Source organism: Clavelina lepadiformis, chromosome 4, assembly GCF_947623445.1.
Source record: "Clavelina lepadiformis chromosome 4, kaClaLepa1.1, whole genome shotgun sequence".
Lineage (NCBI taxonomy): Eukaryota > Metazoa > Chordata > Ascidiacea > Aplousobranchia > Clavelinidae > Clavelina > Clavelina lepadiformis.
In genome coordinates this window covers 9,070,903-9,085,688 of record NC_135243.1, presented here as the reverse complement: position 1 = coordinate 9,085,688, position 14,786 = coordinate 9,070,903, and the positions used below count along the sequence as shown (strand labels likewise).

Genomic DNA, 14,786 nt, shown 5'->3' with positions numbered 1-14,786 from the left:
AGTGAACCAATAAACCGATATGTTTTAATATCTGAAGGATTTTGGAGTTTATTTAGACGATTCTTAAAGTAGTCACTTCAGTTTAAGTTGTTTGTAACTTGACTGCCGTTGTAAACTAGATCGCCTACGCTCTTCACAATTAGTTTGATGTTGAAACTTATCCAACAGTCGGTAGTTTGGGCGGCATCAATAAGCACAAATGTCGTTGTTGGTTTAACTTGATTATACTGATTCTTTATTGATTATACATGTGATGAAACGTAATATTGAATCGAGACAGCAAAATAACGTCTTTTCGACTGGGTTATAGTAGAATTATTACATTGGGCGTAATCTATCGCAATATATAGTTGCGCTAGTTAGCACAAGAAAATGCATCATAAACAAAGAAACACAAGAACGATACGAAACGCAAACTACAAACATTGACAGTAAAGTGCGTTTTGCTTAACAAAGGTACCTGTATGCTATCCATCAGTCGTGAAACAAAAAGATTAACCCAGTGGGTGTTTTAATTACAGCAAGTGTTACCCGAATGCGACAACGAAACAAATTATATTTTTTGAAAAATAAGTTTATAAGGACAAGAAACAAAAGTAGCTCCAACGAAACCATCATCTAAACAAGGGATTTTTGACTCAGGATCCGGCAAAATCTCGAATTTCTGAATCATCGATACAAGGAAAATGAATATCTCCATCCGAGCAATGTGTTCACCCACACAACGACGTGGACCAACCGAAAAAGGAATGACGTACTCAGACTTGACGAAGTTACCTTTCTCATCAATAAAACGCTCAGGTTTGAATTTCTCAGGCTCCTCAAAGTACTTAGGATCGTTGTGAACCGCCCATATGTTGGGCGTCACCTAAATATTTTGTTCCTTTTACTTGAGGCGAAAACAAACAATAATGTGTTAAAAAATTGTGACAAATAAATCTGTAGTTGTTAGTAATTTAACAAAATTAAATTTTGATTTTGCATTACATCAGAAAATGAAAAACTCCATTTAAAGTCATCAAATGTTATCTTTTGTGCAACAGTGGTTTATGTCTTGTTTGTGTTACTGATGCTAACATATTTAACGTACGACAAAACTTGCTTACAGGTACAACTAAAGCAAAACTTAATTTTTTTGATAATCTGTTTACTGTTAATAAAACACACGAGTTCATTGTAACTTTTGCCCAAATTATTTTATACCATAGTGCCTTTAGGTATAAAATATCGGTTGATTTCGGCATCCTTGTTTGTTTTGTGCTGAAAGCCTAATGGAGTAGCTGTTGCGAATCTCATGGTTTCTTCGATAAAAGCTTTTGTGTATGGCATGTCATCTTTGTGAGATATTTTTACGGAACCCGATGGGCCTGTAAGAAGAAATACATGTACACAAGCTTCTTTGTGTTATGGAGATAACAATATAACTGGGCAGCACCTCTATCGAGTGTTTTGTTAATTACCAACAATTTGTCGAATTTCTTCTCGTATTTTTGTTTGAATCTCAGGATAATGAAGCAAAAATATCAAGGACCAGTTTATAGTGTCTGTTGTTGTTACTATTCCGCCCTCAAGTATATCTCGTAAGTACATACGAAGATGCTCGATCTATAAAAGGTTTATAAGCGACAGTAGTTCGTTTGAGAAAGTACGTCCAAACGTTGTATACAAATGCAATGTAATTAACCATTGACAACAAATCCAATTAATTGATCTAACTTCTCGTTATGCCTACTTCAAAACATGTGCAAAGATATTGAAACTGAAACTTATATCACATAAAAAAACTAATTTCTCTTGGTTAGCAAGAAGATTTGAATTTACATCAAAATTCTTATCGCTTCCTTCTTTCATGTTCTTTAAAAAAGCATCGATAAAATCTTTTGGATGTTCTTTGTCGAACGTTTCCTCATGCTCATTGAACACTTTATTGGTTATCTCTGTAAATAATTATCAAATTATATAGTAACTTGATATCTTGCATTATCATGGGAGTGCGTGAGTATAATAGCTGGAACATGATAAACTCACTACATAATTAATAGATAACTTTACAAAAGTAAAGATTGTCAACATAAAAACAATATAGTTACATTACTGAACGTTTCGGTTAGTTTAGGAATTGATATTTACCGTAAGTGAAGTATTCAATCAAATTGCTTTAAACTCAAGGCCGGATTAAGGCGGATACTGACGGGGCTGCAGCCCCAGGCCCACTGATATAAGTTACTAAGAGCAACTGATGTGATCTTAGTAGAAAGACTATAGGGCTTCGAGTCCGGGGAATCCCCGGATTTTAACAATTTTTATCCTGATCTTGGGATTCATTTTATTCAAATCCCGGGATTTCAAGCAATTCTTTATGAAAGTCAAGGTTTTTGCTTTATTTGAGGGTTTATTTTTATTTCGCAAAAATATTACCGGCAAGTCATGTGATATGATTTTATACGGCAAATAAAGTCCTGTGATAAAGCACAGATCAGGGTGTCGAATCGGTTGTGCTATTCACCTTCAACAAAAATCACTTTATTGCTTTTTGTGTAAACTTTTTGCATTTTACTCTGACGAAATTATGCTGACATTAGTTGGTTACGGCGATTGAAAACATGCACAACGCGACTTAGCCAGACACGAATCTTCTGAAAAGCACTTAATTGCGTTGTTTTTCCATATACATTTTTCGAAGGGTAAAAAAGTCGAGCATTTGCAAAGCTTTTGAAGAGCAAAAAGAATCTGACAGAAAGTATTGGTGTAAAATTCTGACTCGAATTTTAAGCGTGGTACAATTCTTGTCATCAAGAGAGTTAACTCAGTCAACTCGGCGGAAGTAAAGAGTTGATTGGTTCTCCACAAAATGGTAACTTCCTAGGAATTTTGGAGATATTGACAGAATACGATACGTTTTTAGCTGAGCATATTCAAAAGCGAGTGAACAAAGGCAAACGCCACGTTCCATATTTCTCATCAAGTGCATGTTAGGACTTTATTGACATCCTTGTAATGAAAAAAATCTGGACTCAACACCTGAAGTCACAAAATTGACCAGCTAACAATAGTGTTTTGGTATGTTTTACCGGATGTTCCTGTGGAACGATTTTTCAAGTGTCTGCCCAACCGTGAGGAAAATGGTTACCGATTAGCTGACTTTTTTTTAAAGTTTTTAGAAGACAAGGACCTCAGTAGGGCAATCTTATGACAACGCTTCTAACATGAGCGGAAAATATAGAGGAATGCAAGTTATAATAAAAGAATACAATCATCTAACACATGGGTGACGAATCTTTTCGCTATTGCGGGTAACTTTGTCAGTTACAGTTGAGTAAGCGGGCCGCACAACTTTTTAGTAACCTGTAAAATGTTGCATAATAACTAGCAGTCAAGCGCAAACGCTTCATTCGGCAGGTTTTTAGCTGCTCCAGCGGCTGCAAAAAATACATCGGTTGAGTGCGGCAATCTATTGAAAACACACAGCTGCGACTCAATCGTGCTATCAGCTTTTGATATCGCATTGGGCCAAGATTAGAAACAGGTCAAAGAAAGTTCTAGACTGCTGTTCTCCCCTAAATGCTTCTCCATGCAAGAGCGATTGTCGAACCGATTTGTGGGCCGCATGTTCGTCACCTCTAATCTAGCAGCATTCATTCTTTGTGCAGCACATTCATTGAATGTTAAGGGAAAATGTGCAGCTGAGTCTTGCCAAGCGGCACTGCGTTTTTTCATGTTTATGTAAGGTCTCTGTGTGTTCTTTTCAGCTTCAACGCACCGGTGGAACCGACGAACTTACTGACGTACTAAAACAACTTCACTTGTCAACAATTAAGCCTTTGTCTGACACACGTTGAGAGGCGCGATATGATGCAAAATGCCAAGCGATTACCAAGCGGTTTTTCAGGTCTTGAAAGCACTGTTTGAAGACGGTGACGAACAATCACAGAATAAAAAACCGCCAAGGGGTTTATCCTATCAATGGAAAACCTTGAAACCGGTATTTTACACGAGTTATGGTGATGCATAATGGAACGTTTTCATAAAACTAGTCAGACGCTGCAGGACAGCAGAATTACTTTGAATGAGGCAACAAACTTGCTTCAGGGTCTACAAGACTTTGTTCGAACATTAGGATCCCAATTTCAGGAATTTGAAGAAAGGGTAGAATTATTAAATTGCTGTCATCACTTATATAGAAGAAATTTCAAGAAGCGAAGAAAAAGACAGTTGGATGGTAAAGGTGTATCTGAAGACAAATCACTTGATCCATCGAGCAGATTCAGAGTAGGCTCATAATTACCGTTACTTGTCCAAATTCTTCTGTCTGTGAATTGCAACATATGATCGGCTTCAAAGAAGATTTTCGTTTCTGGCAGAACCAATGCCTACGTCTAAATGTAAATTTGAAAAGAGTGCTAAAAACATTGCTTCACTATTATCCAGATGATCTAGATTCTAGAAGAATCACTGTCTGAAGAGATGATTCATTTTTATGCACTGGTAAAACAGCACCATTTTCACAGTGATTGCAGTAAAGAAATTGAGATGTTTAGATTTATCAATGAAAATGAGTTCATGTATGCATTTCCTAACGTATCTGTTGTGTTAAGAATGTATCTTTGTCTGATGATTTCCAATTGTTCGGGCGAGCGATCCTTTTCAGTGCTCAAAAGAGTAAAAATCAATTGCGTTCGCCTATGGGCCAGAAAAGTTTCAATCCTTAGCTGTACTCTGCATTGAAAACAAAATTTTGGAAAAAATAGACACCGATGATGTTATTAAACAAAATCAGAAAACATGTCATCTGAATGGGTGTTTTGTAAATAAATACATCGGGTATAACTTTTGCTATTATATTTTAATTGTGGTTGGTACAATGAACGAAATGAATTATAGGCCTCTAATTACCATATAGCCCCAGGTTCATCAAAATCTTAATTCGGCCCTGGCTTTAGTTATTTACAATTAACGATGTTTGCACTATTTTGACGTTGAGTATACACAGATACCTATTAATCAATGATATTTTAGATATTATAATTCAATACGGTCAGTCACCTGCAAAATCCTTAAACGCCTTCTTCAGTCTTTTATAGGATTGTGAGAACGGATAGATGTAAATTAATTTTGGTGCAAAGATAATCAGCTGAGATACGAAATTGTCAAATTGGCTGTGGAATCTGTTGAAAAGTATTTCTAAAATTCGTTATTTAAAGCGATAGTCCAGCAAAAAATAAACTCAGTTATTCACCCTAATAGCTTCTTCATTTCTCGTACCAAACTTTGAAACTTAGAATGTAAAGCTTCAAACTTTTTGGTAGATTTTAGCCAGTTGTGCGTTACGGATCTCGTTAAATGTTTACATGTAAATTATAGTTTGGATTATTTCGTTAATTTCCTCTCCGGCCGTATGCACCGTTTTCACTAGTAGCATGAACTAGCGGTCATGCTAGCGGTCGTTAGTCCGACTAGAGTTAGCATGAACCATACTGTATTATTACTTCGTGGGCACAGATCAAACCAGAAGTCATGATGAAAACAGTCCGACTAATTAGTGCAGTAGTACGTAATAACGACATCTCTGAAGTTAAATTAGCATGGTAGGGTGACTATATATACGGTATATAGTCGGGGTAGTAGCATGAATTCAAAGATCTTACTAGTAGTCAGACTATTAACTTTTGTTCAAACATACTGGTGCGGTCGACACCAGACTAGAAGTGAAAATATGTCAATAACTGCCGTTATTTAATTCTATTATAAATAAAACATATACTTACATGTATGTTTTGACTATATGGTTCCACTGATCGACAATCTTTTTCACAACCAAATTTTGACATATCACTTACTGTATGTTATGGCGTTGTCATTTACGGTATTTTATTTTTAAAGAAATAATGCAAAGTACTGTAGGTTGTTTGAGCGCCGATTATAATAAAAAAAAAACAAAGAATTGACGTTACCGTGCCCGCCAAAATTTTCGTTTTTGCAGGCACGATATCCCGTGGAAAACTGCCGTCCTATTTAGTCAAGGTTGCATCTGTCAAAGTTATATAGTATGCGTAGTGATGTCAACCTAACCTCAGAAATGTTATTATGAAATGCACCTGTTGATCTATATGTCACAATGTCATATATACTTAGTTGTAACTTGCAACAAAAAGGCGCTTTGAATTAGATTTAAATGTCCAGTTTCGCACTCGCTGTCCGCAATCACATCATCTCAGTTTTTCTGCGATGCATAGATGTTTAAGCAACTTTTTACAGGTATCATAAATATTCGGCAACAAACTTTCTGGCCGAGTGTACAGTTAATTGCATAGGCTAACAACATAATGGCAGTTATTGGTGTAGTTCAATGCTAAACTGGTCTCAACCGCACTAGAAATATTCTGCAACGTTTGCTATCAAAGCTCATGCTACTAGTGAAAATAGTGCATACGATCTCTGATAATCACACGCCTGAGATGCCAATCCGGCACGTTTTACAAAATTTTGTGCCATGAATTTTGTAAAACATTATTACTGCTACTTGGAATGCAAAAATACGGTTTTATAATGTAAACAGTGCTGGTTATGTAAAGAATGGAGAACCGCTGCGTTAATCGACATTTGCAATATATTTAAGCAACTGATCAAATTGAAGGATCACTTACACGTCAAAAAATATCCTCACAAATGTGCATACTGTATCATCATCATATTCATATCTTTTCCCAAATACAATACTGCAAAGTACATTGCAGGATGACTTGGGCAATATGCTCTGAAATAAAAACATATGAATAAAAGCGACATCCCAGCAACATCTTTTCACACGCAGATCTTTAAGTATAATCTAGCCATTATATCGAATGCTTTTCCACCAGTGGCTTGCAAAGCTTCCAACAGAAATGGCACTTCATCGTTAACACAACTATCCACATCCTTTCTTTCAATTTCGATCCTTATACAAAAGATGAATATTATTCTTCATATTTACAGGTTTCTGATTTACTTGTAATTTTGCTTCCGATTAAGCCATTCAGGCTACATCAGAAGAAAAAAAGTCAAAAAGATAAACCTCAGAACAGAAATCAAAAGCACACAAGGATTAAACACAGATTGCTTTATATGCTATAGAAGTAGATCCAAGGAATCAAATCGTTTTTGATCTTTAAAATTGGTGTGTATGACGGAATACACAACTCACGGCAACGTAATAAAAAAATATGTTATAAACAAAATGCATTTTGTTTTTGGATTCTGTCCTAAAATTTATTGCAAGCTCTCTGCGGGCTGCGTTGATAAAAATTACAGGAGAAAATTATAAGCGTGAGTGCGGTATTTTGCAATTTGCAACAATCTTGGAAATGCGTAATCAGAAGTATGCTCAGTTGCTCACCCACGAAAGATCTTCTGGCCAAATTTTCTTTGCGATTTCCACAACGGCCCATAATCTAAAAATGACAAACCTTTTCCATGGATGAATTTTTCCAAGGCTTCAAACAAAGGTCTTCCGGAAAACTTGTCGGATTGCTTGACGAAGCACTACAAAAGCAATTGTACAAGTATTACGTAAGCTGTAAGGCGAACAAAGTGTTGTGAGTTATGTATTACAACTTTCAAAAAAGCCACGGCAAAAAACGTAGAAATTATTCAGTGGTTTTGGAACTATTAGTATTTTATGACTTTATTTAATCGACTATTATAAGTATCGCCGCATTACTGATAGATACCGTAACACTTATATACGTCTTATGAATACTTTGTTGATAACGATTGCCGTTTCGACTCAAATCACTTAATGATTGTTTTTTTTGTCTTGGCTTTATGCTGTTCGGTTTGCTTATGAGTTGTTTATTTTCGGGATCACGTCAATTGACCGTGAACAAATTCACCGGCGACAATTGGTCGTGGTCAACTGACCGGCAACAAATTGGCCGGCGACACAAATCAACCGCTACGCATTTTATTATTATTTATTACGCAAATTAGCATTGTTGTTTATTCAAATTATATGATTTAAGTGATAATATGATTTAAGGTCAGTTGGTTCTAGGTAAATTTACGTCACGGTCAGTTGTCCCCGCTGAGTTTGTTCACGGTCAATTTCCCACGATTAATTGTCGTGGGACCTTTATTTTCAGTTGCAGAGGCTGATAACATGAAAATTAATCGAGTTATATGAACGCTGTATGATTGAAAATTGGTAGCGTTCCAAACAAGTGCGACAAAATTAGAAATTTCTTTTCATCATTCTCTATAATGACAACGAAAAAAAGCTCAGGCCTAAAATTGCAATATAATTAACGATTTGTACGTACTTGATTAATCGATTCGAAATCGTTTAATACTATCCACTCTTCTCTCCCCAGCACGCGAATTGAAAAGACTGGTCCATACTTTTTTTTCCATTCATTACATTGTCTTTCAGGCCATTTTCCAAAAAGAGGAACGACGCCCAAAAACGGGATTCCCCTTGGACCTGGTGGGAAATTTTTGGGACGGCGATACCAGTAATAAACTCCCACAAAAGTCACAAGAAACAACGCAGCAAACGTAAAGTCAAACATTCTATGTAACTGCTGTTTTAGACTACAAGAAATGCGAAGCAAATTATTGTGATGGTCTTGTAGATATTACACATTTTGGTATAAACACTTGAACAAACTTAACAGAAAAATACTCATGTTACTGTGAACTTAAATCTTTGTTTAATGCCAGCATTGTTTTTCGTTACAATATTTATTAACTAAGGCATGGAATGAATTATAGGAGCCATACATCTGATTCATTGGTCCCGGAGCATTAGGACTTATGAGCCAAAAAATTATAATCGAAAATAGTAAAAAATTCCAACTTAGAATTGATAAAACCCTACGATAACTTGAACATAGAGAGGATTTTAGATGACGTTTCTAATTATATATTACTATAATTATATTAATTATAACTATATTAACATTTTCAAAATTTAAATATGGAATAAATAATTATAACGCTTCAGTAAACTCTGGCCTATTGGTTCCACACCCTACAAATCTCAAGATAATATATTAAGCCAAAACAAAAAACTTATGTACTCAATTGCACGCTTAGACAAAGCTCTGAATGAAGTTTTGAGGTAAAACGATGAAACTAAAATGAAAAAAGACATTGTTCTCACTAACGATGGCATTTCATGAAAATTACTCACCACCTGTTCATGATTTGCTCGTGTAGTACATTATAGTGAAGCAAATTCAACAAATTAAATCTACCTCGTTGTTTTGCTCAGACGTCTGCCTTTCACAGCAGACCATTTGAGGCACTGAATTAATTTTGCGGTTTTAAACTAAAAAGTAAACATACGGATAAAAGTGAAGAGCGTGTGTAAGATAGAACAGGAAATTGTTGGAAAAAAAGTAAGAAACTGGAATGCAGGAAACAGGAAGTTACTTGCTTGGGTCACGTTAGGCCTATGCTAAATTTATATATTGCAGGAATGTATTGATCACGACTTCACTAAACATAAACAATGGGCCTATTGTAGTGAAACTTTAAGTAATTTTATTTGTTGAAAATATGTACGTACTTGATTAATCGATTCGAAATCGTTTAATACTATCCAGTCTTCTCTCCCCAGCACGCGCATTGAAAAGACTGGTCCATACTTTTTTTCCATTCATTACATTGTCTTTCAGGCCATTTTCCAAAAAGAGGAAAGGCACCCAAAAACGGGATTCCCCTTGGACCTGGTGGGAAATTATTGGGACGGCGATACCAGTAATAAACTCCCACAAAAGTCACAAGAAATAACGCAGCAAGCGTAAAGTCAAACATTCTATATAGCTGTTGTTTTAGACTACAAGAAATGCGAAGCAAATTATTGTGATGGTCTTGTAAAAATTACACATTTCGTTATACACACTCGAATTACAGAAAAAAATCGTGTTACAGAATGAACAGAAATTTCCGATAAAACTACAACTATGCTGAACGTAATTCTGAAGATAGCTCTAAAGTACTAAAGTTTTACAGGAAATAAGCATAGCAAATAAGGATAGAATAGGACGAGATATGTTAAGTTTCTTGTTAAATGACCAGCAGTGGAGTACTTGGAAGATAAAAGGTGGCCAGTGGTACTTTTGCGCCTTCGTGGCTCTTGAGTACCTTATATTGCAAAGCTTACTAGTTTAATATTTATTTCTAGACATCTTGCTCTTTACTTCTCCTAAAAATGAGAACATTACGTGAGTCGCAAAAGATTGAATCGTTAAGATTTTATCTGCACCTTCATCTGTTGCAACCACCCAAAAGTTGTCGTTTACTATGGAATTGAATGTTTGTTAGATACCCGTATTTTTTTCGTTAATAAACATTGTTTTGTCATGAGACTAACTAAGGCATGAAATGGACTATAGGTGCCATACCTCTGGCTCATTGGTCCCGGAGGGGCAGGACTTATGAGCTGAAAAATAATAATCAAAAATTGTAAAAAATGCCAACTTAAAACTCATAAAAACCTACTATAACTTTAACATGGATAGGATTTCAGATAACGTTTCAAATTATGTTAACATGCAGCGGTCTTGGTGGTATTTTTTAATACCATTACATCATTTCTTGGAAAAGTATTTTCTAGTTATTGATTGAAGTTTATGAATTTTTTTTGATAAACATTTTAAACCACATAAAAAACTTTACAATATGTGGAAACTTGCTCTGAATAACTTCGTGTATATATAGACCTTTTATTACGTTCCCAGGTTGTTTTCCAGCATCTATGCTAATAAGTCTTTATTGGAGATGCCCGTTGATCTATAACTACTGATCAACTAGGGGGTGTCCTTTGGGCCAGCAAGGCCTGGTTTCAACCCTACCCTGGATATTAGAAATTCACATGGATTTCTTGAAAGTCTTTTTATTGAAAGGCTAGAAAGAAATGATCACTCGAACAGACCAACAGAACAGCTACAAATCTATTGTCGTGTATGGGTGTGGGGAGCATGTGTGATTTCTATAAGTACAGAAGCCAGGGTAATATCACTTACCATCTGAAAGTGTACAAACAACGCCAAAGTAAGGAAATGATCACTACCTTGTGAGTCTGCACAAAATAGTAATAATCGGCAATACTAGTAAATTATATCTCAATCACGTGGCTAACAAACGTAGGATTACAACAGGTTTACTGACAACTAGCTTGTCATACCACATGCAAACAATAACTTAAGTAAGTCAGGCTAAGCTTTAACTGAATTAAAAAACATACTGGATCAACATTAATTCTGGAAATAAATAAAAATGATAGAATCTGGCACACCTTCTGCAAGTACTGGAAGGCGCCTTTTGGTGCAGTCACAATTACAAGGTATTTTAATATCGCACGATATTGTTTTGCAAATGGGTGCGGTCGTTAACTTATTAACACTAGAAGGACGGCAATTTTCGTATACCTAGAAGGACGGAGCGCGTCAATTGACGCAAAAGGTCAAAACGGCGCAAATCTAACGTTTTTTGTTGAGAAAACTGTGCTGTTGCTCCTAAAAAACTACTTCTATCGCATGTCCGCTATGTCCATTTTAATTAACAAAAGTAATCGCATTGAAAATACAAGCCGTCGTGCCTAAACACTTCTGTTTCACGTAACTCCTTTTTCTTCTTGCACTCTTTCGGGACTTCTCTCCTGTTCTGGCGCATTGTCCCTACGAGGCTGCACTTCTTTTCCGCAAGTCGCAACGCCAGGTCAAGTGAGGTGAAAAAATTATCGCAAGTGACGTTGTAACCTCCTTGAAAAAGCGGAGCCATGAGTTTCAGTACAACGTCGGTGGGCACACTCCCTTGGGGGCTCCTTGCGTCATCTTTTCCAACGTAAGGAAAACCGTTGAATAAATATTTGTTTTCAACGTCAACTGCCAGCCAGAACTTTAGACCAAACTTGTCTGGTTTATTGGCCATATATTGAATGAACTTGCAGCGTGCCTTACACGGCAATAGTTGCTCATCCACAGTTATCTTCCACTGGGGAATGAGTGCTTTTTGGCAGATTGATATAAAACTGTTCCAAAGTTTTGAAGCGAGTGCAAATTTATCATGCAATAGATTCCAACGCCTTTCCGTCTTCAGATCGAAGCGAAGGAATCGTATGAGCTCCAGAAACCTGTCTCTTGCCATGGTTTGGGAAAACATCGGACATCCCCACGAATTCCCCCACAAACTCTTCACAGGGAAATTGCGCCCTCCTGTCACGCCACGAGCAACCACCGACCCGACGAATTTATCTAATTCATCTAATTTATCTAACTAAGAAACTCTTACAACACTTACGCTTCGATAAACTTCAAAAATTCCGAAATTAGGCTGCGCTTGTGACAAAACTACTCTGTTTTGCGGAAAAGTCGACTTGCATAGTTTGTCAACACGTTTGTTACACCCCTGTGCTGGCAGCTCTGATCTAATTCGATAAACCTGTAATTATCAGCAGAAACAAAACATTGCTCTCTATTGCGAGAACTGGTTTTTGTAGTGTGAAGTAACAATGCGTCAATTGACGCGCCCCGTCCTTCTAGGTAGTGACCACGTTAATTATCTCTACCGGTAAAATAAAAACTTCATATTCATGGGTTAGTTACCTAACACTAATGTAGGAAAAGTCAGGAAATATCACGGTTGTGCGATGCCCCACTTAAAAGTTATAGATGCACTTAGGTTGAAAATGCGTCAATTGACGCGCCCCGTCCTTCTAGTGTTAATAACTAATAAGCAACCGAGTGTAAAACTTTAGAAAACGTTGTTACATTTTATGTGCATAAAAATGATTTTGGCTCCATAGATAGTACATTCCCGTTTAAAAGTTTGTGGAACTTCTGAAAAGTCTGACTACAAATCATTACAGCAAGCTGCTTCAAGTAATGTGCTTAATCGTGCAGACAGCATCGTTGTAGCATAGAAATGCGTGCTTGTGAAAAAGATTGTAGATATTGTGCCTTTAACTTCAGGTTTGAAAAATAAATTCTGTTGTTTTGTAAGTATTTTCTTTAAATAGTTTTGTTGTATTTGCATAATCACTGTTTTAAGAGCGAAAAAGAACGGTTACCAAAACCAGGTCCAGTGTGACGCAACAGGGCATGAAAATTAAGCGAGCATGGCAAATCTATGACCGACTGCTGTGGTGATGTAAAAGTGGGTTTCGAAAAGAGAAAAAGAGATAGTTTAATGTTCATATTCTTATCTAATCATTGTTCTGCATTCAGTTTTCCTTTAATATTACTTCTACTGGTAATGAACGTGCAGTAAAGTAAGCTGATATCATTAAGGTGATCTCTAACAGTCAACTGGCCACCCAAAAGTGGATCGCAACCCCTCATTGAAAAACCATCATTAGCAAATCCATTTATTTCTACGTTTCCCAAATGACTCGAGATGAAACCTATCCACTTAAAGTCATTCAAAAACCATGGCAGTAGTTGTATTGCAGACCAGACAAGTGAGTAGCATGTTGAAGAACCGTGGTTCATGCAACAACAATTAATGGTTGCTGTTAAACAAAAACTATAACTCAAATGAAATGCTAAACCACAGCTACCTTTAACCATGCTTTAGATCCAGAAGCATATCAGGAATTGCATGCATACAATATGATCCAAAAATGCCCTTGACGTCTAACATCTAACATTTTGCACAACATCGCCAGTCTGTGCCAGCTTGGAACTCACTACAGTGCTACAAATATTAATTTGAAGTGTTATTATAAGATAATATTAGTATAATTGGAGAGTTTGCTTTCAACGTAGGTTGCCATAGAGTCATCAACCTTGGTTTGATTAGCTAAAAATATGCCTTTGTGATGAAGAGGAAGGCTTTGCTTTCTTGTCGCCTTATTTTTGCTATTTCAAACAGATCAACGTGGGTAAAAGTTCAATATACATTACATAATTGACCAAAAATACAGACTGTATGTACCGCCATAGTTCAGTGACACCGGTCTTTCAAATTTCTAAAGGATTTCACAAACAAAGGTGCAAACTCCTTCACAAGCAACACACATCGTATAATCATCTAGTTTTTTGCAATTCAAATATTTCAATTGTTTCAACTGACTTATGTGATATCGATAAGATTCCTTGAGTTACTTCAACAAAACTCGACATAGATTCTTAATCTGTTTAAAACACAGCATAATGTAGCTTTAATTATGAGCATTTTATCAAGAACACAAATGGTCCTTGCAGTTTGGGCTTAACTACAAGGTTACAGTACACCAATTAACAACTACAACAATCTGTTACGCTTTGAAATATACTAAAAATCAACCTTGATGCTATAGTCAGGAGTTCTAATAAATCTCTAATTAAGCATTGCACAGAACCCTACAGCTGAAATACGTTTTTCCAACAGCATTACTCGGTACAGCTGTTATCAGCCAACTCACTCTACTTTTGCTTATATTTCTCGCATAACCTTACCAATAACTCGTGTATCATCTATTTCTCGTTCAATCACCCGCTGTAATGTTACTTTATCAGTGCTTAATTCTTACCGCATTGCTGCTTCCCCTATAACTCCATACTCCATAACAAACCTAAAACTCCATAACAAACTCTGTTGAATCCATACAGGTACTATCGTAAGGGGCGTGCAAACACCCTCCCACCCCCCGTATTTAACGTACTCGTTTTCCCATTTATTGAAGAATATATCTGCCCCTACGTCGAGCCATCAGGAAAGGACATTATGCTCCAGCTTTTTAATGACGCAGGACAGATCTACCGCCTAGTAGAACTTCTTTCACACTTCCTTCACACCTTCACACGTGGACGAATTGCTCAAGATTT

At 36.5% G+C, this 14,786-nt stretch overlaps 2 protein-coding genes across 2 annotated transcripts; both read right to left on the bottom strand.

Moving 5' to 3' along the window:
* Window positions 1–218: 218 nt before the first annotated feature.
* Window positions 219–6,952, bottom strand: LOC143451327 (cytochrome P450 2U1-like). The gene is made up of 7 exons (XM_076951788.1): window positions 6,832–6,952; window positions 6,645–6,754; window positions 5,044–5,165; window positions 1,822–1,937; window positions 1,461–1,605; window positions 1,204–1,367; window positions 219–868 (listed from the first exon to the last, which is right to left on the bottom strand). Exons 1-7 carry the CDS (start codon window positions 6,832–6,834, stop codon window positions 554–556), a joined length of 975 nt encoding a protein of 324 aa, XP_076807903.1. The 5' UTR covers window positions 6,835–6,952; the 3' UTR covers window positions 219–553.
* Window positions 6,953–7,205: 253 nt separating this feature from the next.
* Window positions 7,206–8,722, bottom strand: LOC143451328 (uncharacterized). Its single transcript, XM_076951789.1, has 2 exons — window positions 8,295–8,722; window positions 7,206–7,518 (listed from the first exon to the last, which is right to left on the bottom strand). The coding sequence occupies exons 1-2, from the start codon at window positions 8,541–8,543 to the stop codon at window positions 7,369–7,371; spliced, it is 399 nt and encodes a 132-aa protein (XP_076807904.1). The 5' UTR covers window positions 8,544–8,722; the 3' UTR covers window positions 7,206–7,368.
* Between the last annotated feature and the right edge of the window lie 6,064 nt (window positions 8,723–14,786).

What these genes read in the sequence shown, in the direction of transcription:
- LOC143451328 (XM_076951789.1), bottom strand. Translation starts at nt 8,543, where the DNA reads ATGTTTGACTTTACGTTTGCTGCGTTGTTTCTTGTGACTTTTGTGGGA. An exon ending in ATTTCGAATCGATTAATCAA is followed by an intron (nt 7,519 to 8,294) that starts GTACGTACAAAT and finishes TTGCTTTTGTAG; the next exon opens with TGCTTCGTCAAGCAATCCGA.
- LOC143451327 (XM_076951788.1), bottom strand. An exon ending in GAAGCGATAAGAATTTTGAT is followed by an intron (nt 1,606 to 1,821) that starts GTAAATTCAAAT and finishes AACCTTTTATAG; the next exon opens with ATCGAGCATCTTCGTATGTA. An exon ending in TTATACCTAAAGGCACTATG is followed by an intron (nt 869 to 1,203) that starts GTATAAAATAAT and finishes CAAAATATTTAG; the next exon opens with GTGACGCCCAACATATGGGC.